General features: G+C 38.3%; 7 protein-coding genes across 8 annotated transcripts; 6 read left to right on the top strand and 1 right to left on the bottom strand.

Annotated features, from left to right (window-relative positions):
• The first annotated feature begins 435 nt into the window (after positions 1-435).
• LOC126797415 (uncharacterized) lies at positions 436-1,245 on the top strand. Its single transcript, XM_050524050.1, has one exon. The coding sequence runs from the start codon at positions 436-438 to the stop codon at positions 1,243-1,245; it is 810 nt and encodes a 269-aa protein (XP_050380007.1).
• Positions 1,246-2,479: 1,234 nt separating this feature from the next.
• Positions 2,480-3,139, top strand: LOC126797414 (uncharacterized). The gene has a single exon (XM_050524049.1). It carries the CDS (start codon positions 2,480-2,482, stop codon positions 3,137-3,139), a length of 660 nt encoding a protein of 219 aa, XP_050380006.1.
• A 2,652-nt stretch (positions 3,140-5,791) lies between these two features.
• LOC126797413 (uncharacterized) lies at positions 5,792-8,305 on the top strand. The gene is made up of 4 exons (XM_050524048.1): positions 5,792-6,443; positions 6,595-7,726; positions 7,810-8,191; positions 8,288-8,305. Exons 1-4 carry the CDS (start codon positions 5,792-5,794, stop codon positions 8,303-8,305), a joined length of 2,184 nt encoding a protein of 727 aa, XP_050380005.1.
• Positions 8,306-8,452: 147 nt separating this feature from the next.
• Positions 8,453-9,040, top strand: LOC126797412 (uncharacterized). Its single transcript, XM_050524047.1, has one exon. The coding sequence runs from the start codon at positions 8,453-8,455 to the stop codon at positions 9,038-9,040; it is 588 nt and encodes a 195-aa protein (XP_050380004.1).
• A 5,756-nt stretch (positions 9,041-14,796) lies between these two features.
• On the top strand, positions 14,797-15,900 carry LOC126797411 (uncharacterized). The gene is made up of 2 exons (XM_050524046.1): positions 14,797-15,348; positions 15,613-15,900. Exons 1-2 carry the CDS (start codon positions 14,797-14,799, stop codon positions 15,898-15,900), a joined length of 840 nt encoding a protein of 279 aa, XP_050380003.1.
• A 575-nt stretch (positions 15,901-16,475) lies between these two features.
• Positions 16,476-18,074, bottom strand: LOC126799712 (pentatricopeptide repeat-containing protein At3g28660-like). Its single transcript, XM_050526963.1, is given in 1 exon segment — positions 16,476-18,074. A coding segment is annotated over 1 exon segment (1,518 nt). The 3' UTR covers positions 16,476-16,556.
• A 1,685-nt stretch (positions 18,075-19,759) lies between these two features.
• Positions 19,760-23,818, top strand: LOC126797557 (uncharacterized). 2 transcript variants are annotated; one of them, XM_050524204.1, is made up of 16 exons: positions 19,760-19,908; positions 20,021-20,146; positions 20,240-20,299; positions 20,390-20,503; positions 20,586-20,673; positions 20,966-21,111; positions 21,190-21,291; positions 21,440-21,511; positions 21,587-21,686; positions 21,791-21,873; positions 22,254-22,331; positions 22,430-22,528; positions 22,629-22,679; positions 22,768-22,824; positions 22,929-22,970; positions 23,451-23,818. In XM_050524204.1, the coding sequence occupies exons 1-16, from the start codon at positions 19,765-19,767 to the stop codon at positions 23,544-23,546; spliced, it is 1,458 nt and encodes a 485-aa protein (XP_050380161.1). In that variant the 5' UTR covers positions 19,760-19,764; the 3' UTR covers positions 23,547-23,818. The 2 variants fall into 2 exon arrangements, with proteins under 2 accessions (XP_050380161.1, XP_050380162.1); XM_050524205.1 differs by lacking the exons at positions 22,768-22,824; positions 22,929-22,970.
• The last annotated feature ends 838 nt before the right edge of the window (positions 23,819-24,656 follow it).

The following is a 24,656-nucleotide window of genomic DNA, read 5'->3' as shown; positions in this document are numbered from 1 at the left end:
TCCGAGACCACAAATTTCTATTTACCTACGTTGTAATTAGTTGTTAGCTAGTTGTCATGACATACCCTAGCCTAGTCTATCCCCATATATATGAAGAGACGTGTTATCATTTCAATGATTCATCATAAGTTTCATAACCTGTCATCTTCAGTTTTCACCCTCTGTTCCTTTCCTAGGTTAACCAGAATTTCCACTTCCGATCTGGTTGCTATCTCCGCATCGGGAAAGAAACAGTTACAAGAAATCACCGTACCTCTTTGGCGGCGGCGAGGAAATACTTTCTCGTTGAGAGTAAAGATTTCCTGGCGTCGCCGAAGGTACGTAATGGTTGTGGTTTCGTCTCTATCAAGTCTCTTACCTAGCTAATAGGCTGATAGCCTTCATTATCGTTGTATTGGTTCTTTCGGAGCACATATTAGGGCACAAGTTTTTGTTATGGAGTTTTTCAGAAAAGCCAAATCCGTTCGTTTCCGGAGCCACCACAACAAGTACCTATTAGCCGACAACGACGAAGAGTCCATTTGGCAAGACCCTGAGGGAACCGTAAAGAACGCGAAATGGATGGTGGAGATCAATGAGAGTGGAACAGCCATACGTCTAAAGAGCTGTTATGGAAAATACTTAACGGCGTCAAACTTGCAGGGACGTCTGGGAATGAAGAGCAAGAAGGTGGTGCAGACGTTGCCGAAGACGTTGGACACGACGGTTGAGTGGGAGCCAATCAGAGAAGGGTTCAAGGTGAAGCTGAAGATGGCAGGTCATGACCAGTTTTTGAGAGCCAATGGGGGTGTGCCGCCGTGGTTCAATTCCATCACACATGATACTGCTCATCGGAAGATGGCCAAGGAATGGGCGCTGTGGAATGTGGACGTGGTGGAGATTGCCTCGCCAAAAAAATCGACATCTGATGGCGGTGAAACAAAGGATGGTGATTCTGAGCAACTGGACACTTGTCCGTCCGAGAGTGACATGACATCATCCCCGACGAATCAAAATTCAAAAAGTGTAAAGAGCGAAGGATCCGGCGATTCGCAACCACCGGACACTTGTATGTTGGAAATTGACATGACGCCATCGCCGGCGAAAAAGAAATCAGATCGTAAACAGAGGAAAATACGTCGCGGAGTAGTTAGAACTAATCCACTCTCTATGTTTACCATGTGTACTTGTAGTCCACCGGTTGATTATCAGAGAGGATCCATTATCAAAAGTAAAAATGATAAGAAAGGATCAAAACCATCTTAATTTGTATAGAATATATATGGCAAAGCAAATTTTTTTCGTTTGGCAAAACATATATAATGATTAATGAGGACATTCAGCGTACAAACTAGAGCCTTTTGAATTAATTTTCATTTATATTTTCTACTTTTAGGAGTGCATCTTAAAATAACCTATGTGCGTGCTTAGCTCGAACTTAATGACATATGAAACCAATCATATATCGTAGTTCTTTGTGATTGGATCCGGGCGAGTGTAAAATCATACGGTACGTTCTTTTTTGTCATAGCAGAATTTTCCAACCTAAATACCTAATAAGGATGAAATCGCACATGATCGAAGACCTCACCAAATTTGGCTTGAATATAGGCTGCATGGCAATGTGTTGAGCTAGCTAGCACATTAACTATTATGCTGAATATATACGGAGCTAGATACGTACACACACATGTAGGAGCTGAAAATAGCTATAAAATGCTACTAGTAAATTGTCTTCGCTTAGAGAATGTTGATGTGCTAAGAATATGCACCAATTACAACTAGGCAACTACGTACTTTGATCAGTGTTGGAACTGAAATTGCTTTCGGTAGTCATTAATTTGCATTTATTTTCACCTGTACAGTCTAACTGATTAAAATTGTTGTCAACAGAAATCTTTGTCAAGAAGTGAGTGATGAGGTCCTTAAATTAACAAGTCGCACAAGTGCACAACCATCAATCACCTCTCGACGTCCCGCATTTGTGTTTCCCTAAACTTGATTTTCTACCTAAAAATAACCATGTGTCAAAACAAATTTATATATGACAGTTTCGGTTCTCACATATGGCATCGCCTTATGAGAGCGAGAGAGCAGATTTCACCGTATCTTTAGGAAATCTTACTAATTTTACGGTAAATGCTTTTGTTTTTCTTGGAGACTAGCTCTCAAATGAATTGAGTTTGAATTCGTTCTTCTCCACCGGTTTCTGGACGTGTCCTCGGCGTTCAGCTGCGCTCGAGGGCATTGGTCATGCATTAGCTTCTGTTAATAACCTACACCACAGATCCTGCGTTGGTTTGTCAATTCTCGCGAGCACACAAACTATTTTGCAATTCACTGATTTGATTCATTTGATTCTGGTACGAACAAGGCAAGAAAGGTAATTACAATATTATTTAAAAAGCCAGACACAAATCACTCGTTTATATTTACAAATTGTAACTAGCTTGTTCTAACTTCAAACCTCTATCAACTTATGGTTACAGAACCCGTCAGCATGGAGTTTTTCCAAAATGCCAAAGTGGTACGGTTTCGAAGCCACCACGATAAGTATCTATTAGCAGATGAAGATGGAGAGACTGTAACACAAGATAAGGACGGAACGGCCACCAATGCTAGATGGACAGTGGAGTTTGTCAGCCATGCAGAAAGTCTACGTTTCAAAAGCTGTTATGGAAAATACCTAACGGCGTCAAGCATGCCATTCAAACCAGGGTTGAGAGGCAACAAAGTCCTGCAAACCCAGCCAAAGTTGAGATTGGATTCCTCTATGGAATGGGAGCCTGTAAGGGAGGGATTACAGGTCAGGCTCAGAACCCCCTATGGCCAATTCTTGTGCGCCAATGGGGGCGTCCCACCGTGGAGAAATTCAGTCACGCATGACAACCCTAATAAGACTTTCAGGCAGGATTGGATTCTATGGGAAGTAGATGTCTTAAAGAAACGTTCATATGATGTTACAACAGAAAATGATGATGCAGAATCTTCACAATCAGATGAACCCAAATCTACGCAGGGGGAGACTGATCAGACTATAGTGCCTGTAGGAAAAAGGAACAAACTTCGAAAAGAAGTTAGGGAAAACGTTACACGATTTTCTGATAAAATGAAGAGAGTCGGACTTAAGGTGAGCCAGATGAAGCGGCCACCTACCTAATTATTCAAATGCTAATAGTACGATTGCGGTGAGAGTTTTTTTGTTTTTTTTGTTGAAGTTAATTAGCGAGTTTAATACCTACTCACTGCATGTATTAGTTTCTTTTTCTAAATTTCTAATATTTAACTTGCTTGGGGATTGAAAATCTCGATCAAGTCCATGGATAAAGAAGGATGGAGATGATTAATTATATTATGTAGCTCGGCAGGCAATTAACTTAAGCATCGATTTGTTCAAGTAGTATCAGTGTCCTCTTCAATCTAAACAACGTACATATAAGATTATAATTATGTTCTTTCTCAGTTACATTCTTAGAAAAAGGACCGAATCTGATTGCCTCATGCATCATATATCAAAGAAAAAAGAAAAAAAATAACAAGAAAAAGAAACAGACTTTGATGGTCGTTTGAACCAGAGAAATTAAGCTATATATTATTGTTCATAGAGTAATGCATGCTAACCACTAAATTAAGTAACCACACCGTCCACACGTACAGAACTACCACGCACTGGCGTCCACCTTCATATAGACATTAGGGGTGGATTCGGTTTTATCCGTTCGGTTTAAGAGCACTAATTAAAAACTTAATTGAGGTCTCGGTTTTGTATTTATTAAAATTGAAACCGGAAAAATATCTAAAAACTGTGATTTCGGTTAACCTACAACTTTGTTCGGTTCGATTTGATTTCGGTTACATAACCTACAATCCGTGATAATTTTTCGCTTGACCTAAAACAAAAACTAAAATCAAAGTAAAGTAGTAAACTACAAGTTTACTCTTCAAATTAGTAAAATAAGTAAACTAGATAGTAATAAGTTGTAAACAACATATAAAATCAATTGGGTTACGATTGATCGAGTATTAACCAAAACATAATATTTAATGAGTTAAAGACCCGAGATGATTAAGTTAGATATTTTGATATCGTAATCATGTAAAATCATGTATATCATATGTCATTCTCAACTAATAAAAACATGACATACACCTATTACTATATAAAATATTAATAATTAAATAAATATAAATATATATATATATATATATCAATTCGGTTCGGTTTGGTTTGGTTGGTTTTTTCTATACAGACGAAACCGCAACCCAAAATCGAACTATTCGATTTGATGTTATCACTAGTGGAAAACCGGTCTTAAGCGGCGAACTGGAAGCTTGGCAAAACAATTTCGCCTCTTAAGTGCTTCTTAGGCGATGAAATATAACTTAGGCTTGGTTCGTCCCTTTAGTAACTCACCTAGCGACAATAGTGATATACTTGTCGCTTAACTACGTACTTATACGGCGAAACGTCTTCGTCGTTATGAGTTCGTCACTTAAGTGATTCTTAGAAACGACGGAAATTTTCGTCACCTAAGACGTCTTTAAGAGGCGAATTATGGGTTCGAAGAGACGAATTATTCTGTCTCTTAAGTAAACCCCATCTATAACATCAGCTTTAAACCCAGATCTAAAACAAACGGGAAAAAAACCTCAGAAGTTGCTTGTCAAATGTAGGCGGCGATTTCCATTTTATGCTATGGAAGTGGCCTACAATGGTCTTCTAAACCTTTCTCTTGCTCCATGCACCTCTACCCAGTAGCTTATTGCTTGGTATGATCACTTAATCTCTCATTTTAACCATTCTCTCATGTTTTCCCTATATTTTTTTGTGTGAATGATTCTTGTCATTGATTCATATTATTTGTCATTTGCATGATAAAATACTTAATTTGGTCCACCCACTAGATTCTAACTTGGTATAAGATATTATTCTCTATAATTTCAATTATGTTTCTAGTGATGAATTCCAACAGTTCACTTGTTATTGTATTGTATGTTGCTAATTTGTATTTGTGTTAATTATATACACAATCATTTGACAGTGTTGTGTTTAGTAGTATGACGTATGGAATAATGCATAATTCTTTCATTCTCGATAGTTAGCCTTAGAAATCTCGTTTGGGAATTATGTATGATTTCAGAATCATACATGATTCTTGAATTGTCCTATTTTTGGATAGTTTGGGAAAAGAGGACTTTGTTTCATAGTTTGTATTTCTAGTGTTTTCGTTTTCGATAGTGAGATATATTTTGGCACGATCTCCCGCTTTCATTTAGGTATAAATATTCGTGCACTTGAGGAACTGTAGGGAGATGCTGCCGAAATTTTCTCACGAACGAGAACGAAAATACAACTACAAACTGTCAAACAAAGTCATTTTTTCCTGAATGAGATTAGGACCCTAACCGGAGGCATAAGGTGATGGAGAAACACATATGTACATTTTTTGTGCTTATTATTTAGTTTTTATTATGACAGCATACAAATAACATGGATAAAAGTTGGATGCTGCTAGGGAGGGAGGACCCTCTTTATATAATGGGAATCTATAATTTTGTGAACTATGCAAGAAACCAGGGTAATGGAGCTGAATGGTACAAGTGTCCGTGTAGAATGTGTTGTTGCAACGAGTATGTAACTGATTCAGTTATGTATCAGCACTTGTCACATTATGGTATGTGGCAGAGTTATACAACATGGACAGACCATGGTGAAGTAGCTACTTATCCTACCCCAGTTGAATTCTAAGCAAGTTACAGTCATCAGGCTGGGACATCTAGTGGTATTGGCGGCCTTTCTATGGACCCCACTATGAACATGCTAGTTGATAATTTTCCATATGTTTCGAGATATGATCAAGCTGAGGAATTTGATGTACCCATTGACACTAGTGATTTTGATAAGTATAAGAGATTGCTCACGCAAGCGCAAACCCCATTGTATCCTGATTGTTCAGAGACTGTTTTGAGTGCCTTGATGTCACAAATGCAGTTAAAAGTGAGGCATAAATGGTCGAATGTCAGTTATGATGAAAATTGTCAGTATATTAAGCGTTTGTTGCCCCCAGAAAACTTACTTTCTGACAGTTATTATAAGACAAAAAAGATTCTTGATGGCCTCGGCCTCGAGTATGTGAAAATAGACGCATGCAAATATAACTGTGAATTGTTTTATGGAGATTATAAAGATTATGATGAATGTCCAGTGTGCAATGAATCTCGATGGAAAGCATCGTCTCTGTATCAAAGGAAAAAGGTCCCTGTGAAGGTGCTTCGTTATTTCCCATTGACACCTAGGTTGCAACGTTTATACATGGCCTCGCACACTGCAGAGGTGATGAGATGGCATGGGAGGGCAAGGGATGATGATGATGATGATGATGTTCTCAAACACCCTTCTGATGGTGAGGCTTGGAAACATTTTGATAGACAGTTTCCTGATTTTCCAGCAGATTGTTCGAAATGTAAGGCTCGGACTCAGCACAGACGGGTTCAATCCTTGGGGAAACATGAGCTCTACTCATAGTACTTGGCCAGTTATTGTTGTGCCATACAATTTGCCTCCTTGGATGTGTATGAAGAAGGAATTCAATATACTGACTTTGTTGATCCCAGGTCCCAAGTCCCCGGGAAAGTGTCTAGATGTGTACTTGAGACCATTGATTGATGAGCTGAAAGATCTATGGAATAATGGAAAGGCAACTTTTGACAGGCATAGTCAGTCTTCTTTCAGAATAAGAGCAGCAATTATGTGGACTATCAGTGATTTTCCTGCTTACGGGATGTTGTCTTCTCAAACCACGCACGGGTACAAGGCTTGTCCTGTCTGCTTGGACAATGTTAATTCTAGCTGGCATGCTGGTAAGGTGTGTTACATGGGTCACCGAAGATGGCTTCCAGTTGATCACGAATGGCGGTTTGATGCGTCTGCATTCGATGGTACTGAAGAGTGGGATACAGAGCCCCAGAAGTGGTCTGGAGATGAAGTTTTGGACAAGATGAACTCTTTCGATTTTGGACCGCTTAGCGGTAATCCTAAAATAAAAAAAATAAAACGCCCAAAGCATCTTGCGTGTTGGCAACATAAGAGTATATTCTTTGAATTGCCTTACTGGTCAAAATCGATACATAGAAACAGCTTAGATGTCATGCACATAGAGAAGAATGTAAGCGACAGCGTTGTGGGAACAACTCTGGATCTTAAAGATAAGACAAAGGATAATATCAAAGCTCGGGTGGATTTGGAAAAGATGGGCTTGCGTGAACACTTGTGGTTAAAAAAGACGGGGACAAAAGTGGAAATGCCTATTGCACCTTACGAGGTGAAGCCGTCTTTAAAACCTTGGGTTTTCAAGTGGTTTCATGATGTTAAATATCCTCAAGGGTATGCAGCAAATATAGCGCGATGTGTTAAGGTGGAGGAACAAAAGATAATTGGGTTGAAGACTCATGACAGTCATGTTTTAATGCAACGACTTCTTCCAGTGGTAATTAGACCGTATCTGCATTTTGATGTAGTAGAGCCATTAGTAGCCTTGTCCAGCTGGTGGCAAAAGTTATGCACTAGAGAAGTGAAGAAGTCAGATCTCTTAAAATTGAAAGAAGAGATTGTATACATCCTTTGCAAATTAGAGAGGATTTTTCCCCCTGCCTTTTTTGATATCATGGTTCACCTCATGGTCCACCTTCCCGACCAAGTTCTGCTTACTGGCCCAGTACACTATACCTGGATGTTTCCCATAGAAAGGTAAAATATATGTGTATGTTTACCATATCATATTTTTAATTATATACAATGTATAACTTTCTAACTATGTTTTTTGTTTTAAGACAACTTGGGGATTATAAAGGTTATGTCAGAAATCGAGCGAACCCAGAAGGTTCCATTACAACTGCGTACATTTCACACGAGTGTGTAACCTACTGCAATATGTATCTCCATGATATAGATGACACAGAGTCACGTGCTGCCTCCAATGAACCTACATTTAACCTTTCAGTTGTTTCAAAAGATGTAAGAATGTATGGTAACTTACCACAGTCAGAAACTCTTAGCCAATATGAACTGATTGAGGCCCATTGGAGCGTACTGCAATATTGTGATGAAGTTCAAGATTTTATGGAGTATCATTTGAAACAACTTGAGGATAATGGTGACGATCACCCAGAAGAGACGCACAAGAGATCATTTCCTAAATATTTCAAGAAATGGGTACGTAAAATTTTAATATTTATTTTGTCACAAAAAAGAGAACAACAATTATTGACTAGTCATTTCTAACCTGTGTGTGATTGATATTTTTCTCAGATGAGAAAGTTGCAATGAGAAAACAGTCAGTTGTACTCCCCACAGATGCAACATTTGGCCAGTATGCCACAATCACATAATGTATATGCGGCTTGTGTAGTGAACAGCGTAAGGTTTCTGACAGAATTTTTAGATCAAGGGAAGAAGACACAAAACTGTGGCGTCATGGTAGAGGATAAGAATAGAGGACCACCATACTATGGGGTCCTTGTTTCTGTTATTGAACTATTGTATGGATCTCGTATGCCGGTTGTTTTGTTTAAGTGTAGATGGTTCAATACTAACCCAAGTGTTCGGAGGAGTACCAGATTGGATCATGGCCTATTATCAGTGAATACACACACAAGCTGGTATGAAAATGAGCCATTTATTCTTGCAACCATGGCAAAACAAGTGTTCTATCTTGATGATCCGAAATTGGGCCGCGGTTGGAAAGTGGTAAACATGATGTCACACAGAAATATTTTTGATGCAAGAACACTTGCACAGGGTGTAGAGCAAGATATTGATAATATGGCTATTGAACCATATCAAGAGCCTTCTACCTCAGCCATCCATGTCACAAACAACATTTGCATCAACAACGAGATACACTTTCAAGCGTCTGAATACGTTCCTATAGAGTTTGATTTCGATCCTCTACCGTACATTCCCCGCACAGAAGAAGACTTCATTAATGATGAAGATGAAAATGACGATGAGGATGAAGATGAGGATGAGGACGCCGATGAGGATTATGAAGAAAATGATTGAGTACTAATATATGTATGTTTAAACTTTTACGTGTAATATAATTCTAGTTAACATGTATGAATTCCAGAATGTTATGAACTATTCTACTTGTTTTTAAATTGATCTATATACTCTAACCATTTAAGTGTCTTCTAAAAAAAACCATACTCTACATTGTGTATTAATAAATGTAGAGATTCTAAATCATGTTTTCATTTGAGAAAAGGATTTCATCGCATAACACAAAATTTAAGGCGCGCGGTATCTTTCCCACCATTATTTTCAGCCCAAAATTAAAACTGAACCCTAAACCCTTAAAACTGATGCTGCCAAAACTGAACCAGATATTTCTAGTAAAGAGTTGGCTCTTTCCATCCCTAGATCCCCAGAATTATTTTCTCTCTCAATCAGCTCACAAATCTCCTTGTTAGTCATACCCAGCCTATTCAATCCTGAAATCCCTAGATATTAGACCCAGATTTCCTCTCTAAATTATCTAATCCCTAATTGCTCTCATTCCATTTTATATAAGAGAACTCTCTGTCTTGGCCACAAACGAAACCCAAGGTTCGTCTCTTTCCCCAAATTCTCTTATTCCATATATAATGGTTTGTTTCAATGCATATCTAGGGTTCTATTTCCAGATTTGTGGCTTTTATATGCTGGTATTGCATCATGAGTTTCAAGCTCTTTACTTTATTGGATTTAATAGTGAAAGCCAAATCTGTTTTGTAGTTTCTTGTCCCTTTTTCAATTAAGTATAGGTCGGATCTTGGCTAGTGTTTGTGTAAATTTATAAAGGTTGATGCTTGAATCAAAGAGATGAGCAAAACCCCCAAATATTATATATTGAGATTTGCTGTGAAATATTCTTAGTTTGCTCAGTTTTCAATAGCCGATCAGGAGGTTATTTTGTCTTAAGTGGTTATATTAACATTTCCAAACTCTCAATCTCAAGTTAGAACACATCCTACTGTTTATCTTTGTATGTTAATTTTGTCTTCTGTTTCTTGTTTTTTTTTTTTGCTCTGGATTGGAGAAGTGGAGCTTTTCCATTCGGATGATGAGTTACAATCAAGAGTATAATCATTATAACTAATTAAGTTATAGATTAGAAACCCTCCAGATATAGTCTTTAATTATATATAGAGTTGTTTCAATCTACTTAAGTTATTTGTTTATATTTCAATCTCATTAAGTTATCTAGATTGCACTGATTTGGGGTTTTATCTTGATTCAGCTCACAACATGCCTGGTGGGAGGAAGAGAAAGGCTTGCAAAGATGCTGAAGGCCTCTTTAGAGAAGCGGTTGTACGACAACACAATGGTGCTCCAACTGAATCATCGCAGCCCACTGTGACTACCACAATGGGAACAATTGCTGCAACGGCTCCCCCACTCTCAGATGAGGATGACCTATTTGGTGAGATACCAGTAGAACGATCTGAGGATGACCCTCCTTTGATTAGTATTCGGCTCTCAAAAAGAGGGACTGAAGACCCTCCCCCAAAACGCAAACGGGGGTTGGTGAACAACAAAAAACTTGGAGATATTATTAGAGCATCAGGGAAGATCCAGGTGGTCTATGAGAAGGAACTCATCATGGGACCTGACTCACAGGATTGTAACAGCCTCTTGGTCAGTTGTATTGGCAGCTGCATACGGGGAAAAGTTGCAATGAAGACAACAAATTGGGAAGAATGTCATCTGGATGAGAAGACAAAGGTGACAGATTGTCTTTCGGTAAGTTGTAGAAGTCCTATTTTCTTATAGTTTATTTGTAAATTATTAAAACTAATTGGTATAATGATTGTTGTTGTGATTATGTTACAGTTGTTCTTTGTTATTGATTATGAGAATGACGACATGTGGGCGTGGATCCAAAAAAAGGCGAGAAAAATATTTGCAGACTGGAAGGGGGACTTTGCTGCCCACTATAAGACTTATGGGAGTAAAGAGCTCCCTTTGGAGCTTTGTCACAGGCAAGATGAGTGGGTGTGGCTTTGTCAACACTTTGAGTCACCAATTTTTAAGGTAAACTGTAAACGTATAAGTGGTTTGCCTCTATGAATTAAAATAGAACTGATTAAGTCAATGTAATTAAGCATCAGCCGTATATATCATAACAAAGTTGTATAAGTCATAGTCCTATCTTCTTATTTATGTTTGTGATTAATGTTGATGGTTTTGTATAATAGAGACGCTCAGTCGCTAACACGAACAACCGTAAAAAGAGGAAAATGGAACATCATGCAGGGCGGAAACCGATCGTCTACAGGATGGCTGCATTTAGAGATAAAGGTGATGAACTTTTTGTCATTTCAGGTTATGAGGAGTCTTATGCTGCCTCCAAGGAGGAGGAAGCTGCTGCAAATGGGGTAAGTAATTTAAATTATATGAAAATTGAGTTTTTATACTAATTGTATGTTATACATATGTATATATATATACCACACTTACTGCTTAAGGGTTGCTGACTATTATAACAACTATGTTGTTCCTAAACTAATTTTAGATGCTGCTATTGTTGGTATGGTTGAAGACTTACAAATATTTTTTGTTAGTAAATGACATGTTTTCTTAACAACTATTTAGTGCATGCCCAACATTGTTTATTGTTTATTGAATGTTTAGACTGATGTAAAACACAATTGTAAACAATGTTGAATGCTTGTCGTCTTACACTTACAGAAGAAGATGAGGGATGAAGCCGCAAGATTGAAGAATGATTTTATAAGTAAAAATCCTGACACCCCTAATGACCAGATCCCACCTTTTGGTCTAGAGGCTCAGTATGGACTGCTTGAATTTGGACTTGGAACAAGAAAAGGGGGGAGCTGCGTGGTCTTGGACATGCAAGCATCAAAGATAAGAGCCAATCTTCCACCTCTTCCACTTCACGTTCTCGACCGAATATGGAAGAGAGACTACGTGAGGTCACTGAGAGGGCTGAAAAGGCTGAGGGAAGGGCTGAGGGAAGGGCTGAAAGTGCTGAGGCAAAGACTATAGAGCTTGATGAAGAGGTTCAGAGAATGAGGACTCAACTTGAGTTTCTTATGTCTCAATATTCTAGTGCACATTCGGGAGGAAATGTCAACATGGACACGAACATCTCAAGCTAGGCTCATTTAGGTTTGTAGAAGTTTGTTTTTGCATGGACAAATTGATGTCAATTCCATGGTTTTTTTTTGCTGGTACTTGTGTGAACAATGTTGCTTATTTCATATTAAGTTGGTATTTTTTCCAAAATATGTCCATTAGTCTAATTATTAAGAATATAAATAAATAATTATATATATACTAAAGTGTAATTAAAATAATTAATATGAGTATTATATAGAACTAATCGACAAATGGATTCGTCAGTATACTCAGATGAAACATGGCGCCTCTTAAGTATATAACAATTTCGCCGTCTAAGATCATAGTCCACTTAAGCGACGAAATTTAGTTGACGTTTAAGTACAAAACGACGAAACAACAGCCGTTTAAGAACAATGGGTTCTGCCGCCCTAACTCACTAACCACTTAAGTGACGAAAGCATACTTGCCTCTTAAGTAAAAAGGAGACGGACGTTTCGTCGTTTACGGTACTACATTCGTCGCATAAGCGGTTACGACAAAACTAACCATTCACCGCATAAGATCTTCACTTAAGCGACGAACTTCTTGTGTCGCCTTGCTAGCACCTATGCGACAAGGCCTACGCGACGAAGCTTAAGCGACGAACTGTTCCCCTCTGAAGTGCTTATGAGATGGATTGGGATTCTTAAGAGACGAAATGTGTCCGTCTCTTAAGCGTTGTTTTCCACTAGTGTATTTTCGAAACCGATAGGGCAGTTTTATTTGATTTCAGTTTCTTAATATCAGTTCGGTGCGATTTTACTCGGTTTTTTATTTTTCGGTGTTTAAAAGTCCACTCCGAATAGACATGCGATTTCATAGATCCACTATGCATATATACATATATATATATATACATATATATATATAGTAAACTATCAAAAGGAAGCAGCTAGCTAGCTATTAAGTCTATGAACAGATCGAAAGAATTAAAGGTAAGATGATTTATACAATTGATCCTTTGATTCGGAGTATCAACTGTTAAGTATGATTATTGATTTTTTTTAAGTGTAAAGAGGACCAACATACTCTTACAAAAAATTATTGAAACGAAAAAAGATACAAAAATGAATAAAGAATAACAAACATAATTGTCCCTCAACCAACTAAGAAACAGCTAACGAAAACGAAAATTACGAAATCCTAATTGATCCTTATCACAATGACTCACTAGAAAATCTGGAACTGAATCTCATAAAGTAAAACTATATAAAGAAGCACTGAAATTAGCAAGTGCATCACCAGTTTGATTGGCCTCACGAAAGATATGGCTTGATCTAAAATGCATTTAGGAGATTCGATGCAAGCAATTGAACCAGTTCACACGAAGACTCCAAGGAACTAGATTGTAAAACTGTAGATAAAGAAGAATAAGAGAATAGTCCACCTCTAACCATATAAACTTCAAGTCTCTAACCCAAGCTAATTCAATAACCTTAATGACCGCCATGACATGCAGCAACTGAGCTAGGGATATCAAAAGTAGAAGAGAAAACACTTAAAACAGTACCTCTGTAGTCTCTATAAACACCACCATAGCTGCCTTATTATAACTAATTTTTTATGCTCCATCAGTATTAACTTTGATCAAACCAAAATGAGGGGTTAACCAGTTCACCTCAATCACTTGAGGAGGCTTGCAAGTAGCACCCATACTTTTAATTACACAAACTTGATTATTGATAATTAGCAAGTCTGTTAATCTTCTAAGTCTTTTGTAATAGTTAGCCAGGCTGTCCAAATGTGTGGTGGACAGATCATCAAGTTTGTTAGAGCATTGTAGCTCATGTATATATAGCTGCTCGATCTTATTCTCTCTTTCATTCTGTAACGAATTCCCAAAGAAATAGAAAATAGCTAAAATTTCTCTCTCAAATTCTCCTTCTCTTAAAACCCTAACTGTTCTTAAGGCCATAGATATCATGGTATCCATGAACTTCAAATATCCATATATGTCAAAAAGTTAGAATTCAATGATATATATAATCAAACACAATCCGGAATATCAAATTGAACTTGAAATCCATTTCCTATATACTTTAATTAACTAAATATATACTAGCTAGTCTCGCAACACACAAATTTTTTGTAACGAGGATAATTGTACTCTGATCTTAAGACAAGTGTATATACAGTATGTAATTGCTTGAGCTAGCTAGCATTGTTATTAATCAACCGATTGCAAGGTATAGTACGTTGAGATTAAAAAGTTTGAACATTAATGGTTGTCTTGTTGGGAGATCATATATATCGATGTACGTAGTTTGAATAGCATATGTATTATGAGATAATCTCATGCATTAACGATGGAATCTTCCCCTAATAACCGCCTCTCCTCCATATTCTCAGCAGCTGCTTTTAAACTAGGTTTTCTGTTCTCATTCCTTATTAAGAAATAACCATCCCTAGCCTTAATATATCTCGATCGATCCCTCACAGTTTTTCCTCAACTTTCTCAACCTTTGGTCATATTTGCCTCTAATTCCTTCCTGCCATTAACAAATACATCCGCCACAACCCTTTAATTCTTCCGTGAAATTCTTATCATTCTTACATTTGCTTTCAGCAGATCGACATTTATGTCCCTAAGGTCAATCTCTGCTGTTCTCTGTTTAATTTCAGTAACATATTAATGTCAATTCAAGCACCACGATATGGAGTTTTTCAAACAAGCTAGAGTCATACGGTTGCGAAGCCACCATGACAAATATCTTTTAGCCGAGGATGATCAAGAGTCTGTATGCCAAGATCGTGATGGAACGGTGAGGAATGCTAGATGGACAGTGGAGCTTACCCAAACGGGAACTGCTTTACGTTTCAAAAGCGTTTACGGGAAATACTTAACAGCTTCTAACATGCCATTCCGTCTAGGATTGAGAGGCAAGAAAGTCTTACAAACCCTACCAAAGAGACTGGATTCTTCTTTGGAATGGGAGCCTGTAAGAGAAGGGTACCAGATTAAGCTCAAGACACCCTATGGCCAATTCTTGCGTGCAAATGGCGGTGTACCGCCTTGGAGAAATTCCATCACGCATGATATTCCTCATAGAACAGCAAGACAGGATTGGATTTTGTGGGATATAGATGTCGTGGAGCTTAAACATGATTCTCCAGGACATCCTTCAATGGCTGCGGCCACTCCTGCAAGGGAACAATCCCCTCCTGAAAAGGCACAATCGCCTCATGCAGCGCCACAGTCTCCTCGTGCAGCGCCGGAATCCCCTCCTGCAGAGGCAAAACCCCCTCCTCCACCACCTGAATCACCTGAAGACATCTCAGAATCGAGCTCTTCGACTAAAATTGAGCTTAGGTCTCTCCAACTTCTCCAAAACGAGGTTTGTACGTGCATGTTCAATAACAAGTTAAGATGGCTGATATGTCTATATTGTCTGAGCCTGTGTACGTGGTGATAAATTTTACGAAGTTGGCGGTTGTAATTGTTCGTTCTTCAAATGCAGTCAAGGAATAAGTCAATTGATCTTGGTTCGCCAATGAAAAATGGAAGAATGATCTTCTATCATGTAGCTGATGATATAAAAGACGCAGATGACGATGGAACGCAAGATGTTTCCTTTTCATTCACAGGTAGTGGGGTAGAGGAGCTGAAGAAAATGTTGAAGGAAGAGACAGGGCTCGAAGAATTTGAAGTATGTTCGCGCAATCCCCTGAATGGCCAACTATATCCACTTCGCTTACATCTTCCTCCAAACAATCATGATATGCATGTCGTGGTGGTTCCCTCCTCGACCCCAGGTTAGAGACTTTCTAGCTAGGTCTTGTCAAAACCTTGCTATATCTACAGCAGTTTTTTCTTATCATTTTCTGACACTTCACATATCTCATAAAAAAAAGATCATATAGATAGAAACAGTACAACAAATTAATACATGTGCCTTGAAGTTTCCTCTTATACTGAAGTTGGTTCACCAGCAGGATCTGAATCATGACTGGAGTGAATATACACCACCTTGTCAAGAACATCAGAATGATACTCGCTTCTGTAGGCTCATCTTCATATTGTGTAAATGGCAAGGCAGATGGGTTAGTGACTTCCAACACACATGTAAGACAAGTGTATGTGTAAGATAGCATTTATGTAAGACAAGTTTATGTGTTACTAAGATAGCATATATGCAAGACAAAATTTAGTTTAATTGTATAGTCCGTAATGTCACTTTCAACTTTTCATGTTTATTCGCAAGAATTTGTACTGTATAGCAAATATATCACGTTGTCGAAATCTTGCAACCAGGACTGTTGCTACTGTAGTATATACGTAAGAGTTTTCCGATGAGTTGAACTAATCTAGAAAGTTGAAGAAGATTAAATAGCATGATTGCATTGCGATTATAGCATCCATGAATACGTACAATGAATAACTACAGCTACAGTTGGTTTATACATATCACTAGATTTACGGGTCTTGAACCGAGTCAGCAGATATTAGATCTAACATTGTACATATTTGAACACAAAGTGAATGGGACACATCCCCTGAAACAAACTCATTAACCTTACCATCCACCTCTATTATGCTGCAGCCTGGTGTCTTCTTCATTCCCTTGTCACCAATCATCTTCCTTATCCTAACTGCGTCTTCACTCCTCCGGGCACCTAAATAAATGTTTGACAACTGAACATAAGCACTGATCTCTTCCCCCTTGTCATCATTTGATACCTGCAAAAGTTGTTCGGCAGCAATCTCCGCGAGGTCTACATTATTATGGATACGGCACCCACTCAATAAAGCACCCCACACAGAAGCAAGCGGCTTCATGGGCATTCTTCCAATGAGCTCAAATGCGTCACTTAATCGACCTGCCTTACACAGCAAGTCTACAACACAACTATAGTGCTCGTGTTTGGGCACCATCCCATATTGAGCTTTCATATTATCCAACAAAGTCTTACCCTTCCCGAGCAGTCCTGCATGACTACAGGCCATTAGTACTCCAAGAAGCACGACGCTGTCAGGCTTGATTCCGTCATCTACCTGCATTCTCTCCAAGCAAGAAATTGCCTCTGCTGCATAACCATGCGCCCCAAACGCCCCAATCATCGCCGACCACGACACTACATTCCTTTCCGTCATCCCCTCAAACGCTCCCACAGCCAAATCAATACAGCCACACTTACCATACATATCCACAAGCGCCGTCCCAATAACCACATCCGATTTCAACCCTTCCCTCTTTCTAACATACTCATGAATCCACTTCCCCTGCCACAGAGCCCCCAAATGCGCACACGCCGCGAGCCCCGTGGCCACACAAAACCCATCAGGCTCAGCTCCACCGACCAACATATCCCCAAAAACCCTCAAAGCCTCGGAAGCCAAGCCGCGCTTGACGTACCCATTCATGATCACATTCCACTGTATCAAATCTCTCACAGGAATTCCATCGAACACCTTCCGTGCATCCCCTAAAACCCCACACTCCACATACAGCCTCAAAATCGCAGTCTGAACATGCGCATCCGCCGCAACCAACCCATTCTTAACCACACAGCAATGCATCTGCCTCCCTGCAGCAAGACAGCAACAATTCACGCAACCCAAGATGACGAAATGAAACGTGAAGTTATCGGGTTCGATGTCGGTCTGTTTCAACATGAGCCGGAAATAATGCACGGCCAGATGAGGCGAGCTAGAGCTGGAGTGGGCCCGGATTAGAGTGTTGTACATGTAGGCGTTGGGGGTGGGGACTTGGGTGAAGAGGAGAGAGGCGTAGCGGAGATGGCCGGAGAGGGCGCAGAAGGAGAGGAGCTTGCTGAGGGCGAAGTTGTTGAGGTGGAGGCCGTGGGTGATGAAGACGGCGTGGGTGGGTTTGAGTGTGCGCATTGTGGTGCAGCGTTGGGCTAGAGACATGCAGCGCTTCCATGCTTGGATTCTGGTGTAGGAGGCCGCTTGCTTCATATGCATCTATTGCATTATGGGCGCGCGCGCGGGGGGTAATGTGTGAGCTGGCCGATTCAAATATACATACTTCATTTTCAAACCCTTGACTATTTTTCTTGGGTCACAAGAATCGAAATGTTGTGTGTTGTGGTGTAGGGCATCAAACATTAATATTAACAGTGGCGAATTCATGTATAGGCAAGCTTAGGCAATTGCCTAGGCTGGGGTTTGTAATTCACCTATTATTATATAAGCTGGTATGTAAAAATCATAGAGTAAGGGCAGAATTTGAGGAATACCAGACCACTTGTAGGCATCATTCTTCTATATTTTCTTTGGACAACATTGATTTGGGCTTTATAATTAATGAGACCTAAGACAAGGAGGCATAATACATATAGGGTTTTTCCCTTTATTTATCAAAGATCTGCACCAAGAATGAATAGAACTTATATTGAGTTCAAGAAAAAAAAAAGGAATAGAGAAAATAGTCTAATTCATGTTGGTAGCACATTATGCAATTACTTATGTTGGTTTGGTTCAACTAATTGGTTTCTTAACAAACTCATATAGGGTCAGACGTACAATCAAATTATCTAATATTTTATGTGATCAAATTATGCTATTAGACTAAGACAAACTTGAATTTTTGCAACATTTTTTTTCAAGAGTAAGAATTTGTAAAATAATTTTGCCTTGGCTCGGAACAAATTCTGGATTCGCCGTTGATTAATAACCTCCTTTAATTCATGTGATGTAGATGTTAACGGGATATCCATAGTGTTTGAGCGAACACATACATGAAAAATTGAACCTAAATAACTGAGGTCCAGATCGGAAGAGCATTGATGAAGTTATGTAATCTGTAATATATTGTACGTGAAGTAGTTTTTATTTGTGATTTGTGATATTTATGATAATAGATAATAAAGTGAATAGATTACCTGAATAACTCGGAAATGGATGATACAAATTCGTTATAAATAGAGAAATAACTACTCATTCAAACTATAGGTTTTTAGCACGAGTTGAAATTTAGCTCGTCTTATGCATTAAGTTTTTACATGCTTCTCTTATGCATGACTTTTGATCACATATAATGTCACATGAAGTAACTGGATATTCATTATCTTTTCTTTCAGTCTCCCAAATATTACTGCTGCTATGAACATGTTTAAAACCATTTCCAAGAGCATAAAACCAAAACCCTTGATCCGTGAAAGCAAGTTAGCAACCTTGTTTTATTACACAAGCAAAAGAGTGCAAATAAGTTTTTCGGGTTTTTTGCAGTTGGAAAGTCTAATAAACTTATTTGTGTATCATCTATTTCCACAAACCTCATTTTTAATCGATTCATTCCGAATAAGTTTTTCATCCAAAATTGAAAATCAACTCGATTTGATATAAATTCCTTAATATAGCACACGATTTTCAGCTAAAAATGATTTTTTTTTAAATTTTGAAATGTTCTGCCTGAATGTTAAGAATGATCATACAATCCAATAAAAACCACTCACATAAGTTTTCTAAGCTCTAAAGTAAGCAATTGTTTAATTTTCTCTGGTGAAATGCTTCAGTGATACAGCCATATCACATCGAGCCCAGAATCCCATGACCCAATAGGCCCAACCACATTACTGCCACGTCATAACCCCACCATAACAACCATGCGGCCCCTCCCTTCATCCGCACCATCTAAACCAAAATATACAGAGAAGCGCCTATGAGCCTCTCTTTGGCGCGCTTCGCCCTTCACTCTAGGGCCTTCTCTGAAGCCGCAACTCCCGGAAAACGTAACCCTCATCTCATTTCAACCCTTAAGAACCGGAAATTTACTTCCACTGCCACTCCCAGAGCTCATAACAAGGTAGACACCACAACCATAAACTTCAATTCCTCATTTCTCGGAGTTTTTAATTTTTAATTTTGATTTTATTTTATTGTGATGAAATTATTAGTGTGAGTTATTTGATGGGTAGGCAAGTGAGGAGCTACTAGTGGTAGTTGGAGCTGGAGCAGCTGGGGTTTATGGAGCAATTAGAGCTAAAACCCTGGCTCCTAATCTCAATGTGGTACTTATTGAGAAAGCAAGGCCCCTAGCCAAGGTTTGTTTTGATTCTGTATAGTTTTGGTATTCAGAATGGTCATTTCCCATATGTTTCGGTATCGATTTGATTTGGTTGTGTTTGCAAATGTAGGTGAAAGTTTCTGGGGGAGGCCGGTGCAATGTGACAAATGGGCATTGTGTTGAAGCCATGGTAATGCATAAATGGGGTTTATATTGAAATTCTATTATAGTACTTTTGATGAATATATATGAGGCTCAGAGTGATGATTTTGGGTCATAGACTTTGGCAGAAAACTACCCCAGGGGGCATAAGGAATTGAAAGGAGCGTTTTTCAACACGCATGGGCCGGTGGATACAATGACCTGGTTTTCTGATCATGGGGTGGAGCTGAAGGTTGTGTACTATACTACATGTTGTTTTCACTCTAAATGTATTTGTTGTGCATTTTTTATAATGTGATCTCAACTGGTGACAGACTGAGGATGATGGAAGGGTGTTTCCTGTCAGCAATAGTTCGGCTACAATCATTGATTGTCTCATGTCTGAATCAACGCGGTTGGGGGGTATGTTTGTTCACCAATTGCATGACAGTACTAAATGATATATTTGATTATAATTTGTTTCATTTATGTAATCTGCTAATTATGATACCAACTATGGGGAATTCATATACTAGTGATCCAGGTCTTAATTTAATAATTTCCAAGAATGTTGTCGTTTAATAGTCATAAATAGTATATTAAGTACTCATTTTGGTTTAATTCTATAAAGTCCAAGTTATGATGCATGAGTGCCAGTGTTCTAATATTTTGACTTGCGAGTTATTTTGTGCTGAAATTTGAATTCGTTTACCAGTTTCTATTCAGACCGGAAAAGCTGTGGTAACTGCATCTCCTACTGATGGTGGAAAATTTCTTCTAGGCATTGAAAAACGTATACCCAGTTCTGTTGAATATGTTGAAGCTGATTATCTTTTGATTGCAAGCGGTAATGGCAAGCAGGTTGTGATTGATTATTTATCCTTTTGTGTCATCACGTGATTGGTTAAGTTTGTTGATATGACTTTGTTCTTCTCACAGGGTTACAGTCTTGCATCTCAGCTTGGTCATTCGATTGTTGATCCTGTACCAAGTTTATTTACTTTCAAGATTGAGGATCCACAGCTGGCCGACTTGTCAGGGGTAACTATCTTCACAATAATCAACATCCTTGCTTACAACATATTAAATGTTAACAATCATTGTCTGATTCCTGCTGTTTCTTATGAAATATGTGGAATCCAGAGAAAAGCTTTTCTGCAGTTCTTAGCCTTCTCTTTTTAACATTCAGATCACATTCGCTAAAGTCAAGGCAAAGCTGAAAATAGAGAATGTCAAAAGGAATATACCACAGCTCACGCAGGTATGTACTGTTTTGTTGACCTCATTTCATTTTTCAAAATGCATGTGTCATACAGAATAGTATTTGGAATTGTAGGTTGGACCTGTGTTAGTCACACACTGGGGATTCAGTGGGCCAGCAATTCTTCGGTTATCTGCATGGGGGGCCTGTGTTTTATCCCATACAGGTTACAAAGGCAAGAAAATTACTTATTCATTCTTTATCCACTCATTTAGTTACCCACATATTTATTTTTAAACTTTGGCCTTCGTTTCTCAACTTTGTATTGGTTTGTTGCAGGGACTCTTATTCTGGACTTTACACCTGATGTACATATAGATGATGTGAAATCAATCCTCATACAACACAAAAATAAGTTTGCGGTACTCTTTTGTCTTTTTACTTTCTATTGAATTTATATATTTTTGTTTGAAAGGCATGGCATGGATTTAGTAAGTTTCTGAGGCTAATAATTGATCATGCTTCCTTAGTGCAGAATAGCTCCAGCATATATAAGAAAAACATATAAATTGTAAGATATAGTTAGATGCAAAACACTGATGTAAAAATGGGACGACATAATGTCTCAAACTTGAACTATTATAAAGTAAAAGATTACCTGATGAAACTTAATATAGTTTTCAGAAGAATTTTTGTCAGGACTCCGATACTGTGATATATTTATTCTAGATTCATGGTTTCTTCAATTACCATATGCTGTCTGAATTAACAATTCTGCTATTTGTTGCCTTTACCCCTGTAGAAGCAAAAGGTAGCGAATTCCTATCCTACTGAATTTGGCCTTGTGAAGAGATTCTGGAAATATATATTGAGTCGCCAGGTTCGATATTGACTTCCAATTTCTAGTTATTGACATGGCTTGATGTAGTCTTTGTGTATTAGCATGATAGATTAACTTCTCCACTTCTTCATTGCCAGGGTTTACTTGGTGATATTTTGTGGGCATCCATTTCAAAGGATTCATTGGCTTCTGTTGCTCATATGCTAAAGCATTGTGACTTTTCTGTTAAAGGAAAGGTAAATTCTGCAAAACTAATCCACACTGCACCTCCCTTTTTCTTTTCCTTCTTTAAATCTTTCATAGTTAACCGGGATATGTCTTTTTTTCCTGGTGCAGAGTCAATATAAGGATGAATTCGTCACTGCAGGTGGTGTTCCACTTTCTGAGGTCTCTCTCTCTCTCTCTCTCTCTCTCTCTCTCTCATCTGATCCATATTCACGTTCAAAAGTTAATTATGTTTCTTGCTTTGGTGAAGATATCATTAAACACAATGGAAAGCAAAATTCAGGCACGCCTGTTCTTTGCTGGGGAGGTAGTGATCATTAGCCAGATTTGTGCATTTATCAAAAAGTAAAGTTCATGCTTTTAATCATCATAACTTACTTGTATTACTAAAACATTAAAAATAAATTTCAGGTGTTGAATGTTGATGGAATAACTGGTGGTTTCAATTTTCAGGTAAAATATCTGTCATATACCTGAAATGACATACAACTGATACATATGCTATTATCCAAAAAAAAAACTATTTGTATATAACTGTACTATTTAAGAATATCAACTCATAAGAACCATCATTGGAGGCTTTTCCATTTAATATCTAGTTAAAGTGCTCTGTCAACGTTCTTTCCCATTCTCTTTGACATTTTCAGCATGCCACATGAGATTCTTCTTTCATTGGTAACTAAAATTGCCTGGCAAGGTGCACTAGTCAATGAGGAAAAACATCATTTGCTTATATCATTCATCTCAACTTTTCTTCCTGCCTCCCAAATTAAAATTTCATTTGTTTAAGCATGCTCTTATGCTCATGCATTTACACTTGCAACATTCAAACTAGATTATGAAAACTAGCTGAGCATCACTATCCGGTCATATGTTAGTTTGATACTTTCATTGTTGCTCAAGTCTCACTGGACTGTTCTGTTTATCTGGCAGAATGCTTGGTCTGGAGGATATATTGCAGGAACTAGTATAGGTAAACACGCTGCTAGTGCTCAACTCCGCGAGGCGAATCCAACAAGCAAATTCTAGCGTGGGAAGGCTTAGGACACACGTATTTGCTAACATATACTGACGGCTTACCTAGTATGGTTGGTTAAACTACTAAGCAGAGGGGTCAAGATTAAGAGGCAGCCAAGTTTGAACTCGTGTTTAAAACCAGAACAACAAACTCAGTCCGCGTTCAACGAACAAATGTACATTTCTGCATTTACAAAACTTTATTTTAAAAGGTGTTAATCCGGATTGCTTATTCGTTGTGTATAAAGAGACATTAGTAGCCTCATAAATTTGTGGCTTGTACATTCTACAGCTTTGCCTAAATTTCTCCCAACAATATATGCTTCATGACTAGTCCCGGAAAAGTGTACTCTTCCTATGGTTCAAGCAATCGGACATAACCGACTGTGCATGCTATTGACTGTGGCTATGATTTATACTGTTGTCGACGGTGAAGTATTCTGGTCACGACTACGGAGTCTACGGGAGAGCTAGGAGCCATCCTTGACGTGTTGACCACGTCGCACTTTGACTCCGTGAGTTTATTTTTACATTCTCGTGCCTTGTAAATTTCACCATCAATCTAGACAGTCTAGGACTTGTAGCAGTCAACGTTGCGGTCCAAGATTTCCTTGGACTTTCCGGAAATGACCAAATGGCCCTTGACAAGCAAACAATTAAATCTACAAGGGGATATGGTGTCCACCCCTTCCTCCATCACACTTTTTTTAGCACATGAATTGTCTCAATCTTATCGTGAAAACCAAGCTTGGTTGTCCAGCGTTACCAAATCATGTGCCCACATGGAAATCTTGGATATTCACCATTAAATATCGAACTCATCTCATAGCCCCATGTTTTTCTTTCAGCATTACTACAATACAATTATCTCAGTACAATCTCTGTTTTTATTCATTTAATTTGAAATATCACCTAATACTGTCATTTTTATTGAATTTCAAGAGTTCAACCTTTGTCACTTGTTTTTCTTTTCACTTACGAATGACATATAACTCGTTTTGCTTTGAGTTACAAATGAGATATATTCCGGCATTTTTGCCAATAAATTCATTATATAAAAAAACAGACACATTTAAATATAACTATTGAGGCTCATCGAGACTATTTTCTTAATTGTTGCGC

The sequence above is a fragment of the Argentina anserina genome, chromosome 6 (genome assembly GCF_933775445.1).
Source record: "Argentina anserina chromosome 6, drPotAnse1.1, whole genome shotgun sequence".
Lineage (NCBI taxonomy): Eukaryota > Viridiplantae > Streptophyta > Magnoliopsida > Rosales > Rosaceae > Argentina > Argentina anserina.
Note: the sequence above shows the minus strand (reverse complement) of the source record. Positions and strands in the feature narration are given on the sequence as shown.

Coding starts and splice junctions, on each gene's coding strand:
- LOC126797412 (XM_050524047.1), top strand. CDS start 8,453: ATGGTAGAGGATAAGAATAGAGGACCACCATACTATGGGGTCCTTGTT.
- LOC126797411 (XM_050524046.1), top strand. CDS start 14,797: ATGGAGTTTTTCAAACAAGCTAGAGTCATACGGTTGCGAAGCCACCAT. Junction 15,349..15,612: donor CAGCGCCACAGTCTCCTCGT/GCAGCGCCGGAA, acceptor TCAAGGAATAAG/TCAATTGATCTTGGTTCGCC.
- LOC126797414 (XM_050524049.1), top strand. CDS start 2,480: ATGGAGTTTTTCCAAAATGCCAAAGTGGTACGGTTTCGAAGCCACCAC.
- LOC126797415 (XM_050524050.1), top strand. CDS start 436: ATGGAGTTTTTCAGAAAAGCCAAATCCGTTCGTTTCCGGAGCCACCAC.
- LOC126797413 (XM_050524048.1), top strand. CDS start 5,792: ATGAACATGCTAGTTGATAATTTTCCATATGTTTCGAGATATGATCAA. Junction 6,444..6,594: donor TCCAGCAGATTGTTCGAAAT/GTAAGGCTCGGA, acceptor TGTTGATCCCAG/GTCCCAAGTCCCCGGGAAAG. Junction 7,727..7,809: donor TGGATGTTTCCCATAGAAAG/GTAAAATATATG, acceptor TTTTGTTTTAAG/ACAACTTGGGGATTATAAAG.
- LOC126797557 (XM_050524204.1), top strand. CDS start 19,765: ATGAGCCTCTCTTTGGCGCGCTTCGCCCTTCACTCTAGGGCCTTCTCT. Junction 19,909..20,020: donor CTCCCAGAGCTCATAACAAG/GTAGACACCACA, acceptor TTTGATGGGTAG/GCAAGTGAGGAGCTACTAGT. Junction 22,680..22,767: donor GTGGTGTTCCACTTTCTGAG/GTCTCTCTCTCT, acceptor GCTTTGGTGAAG/ATATCATTAAACACAATGGA.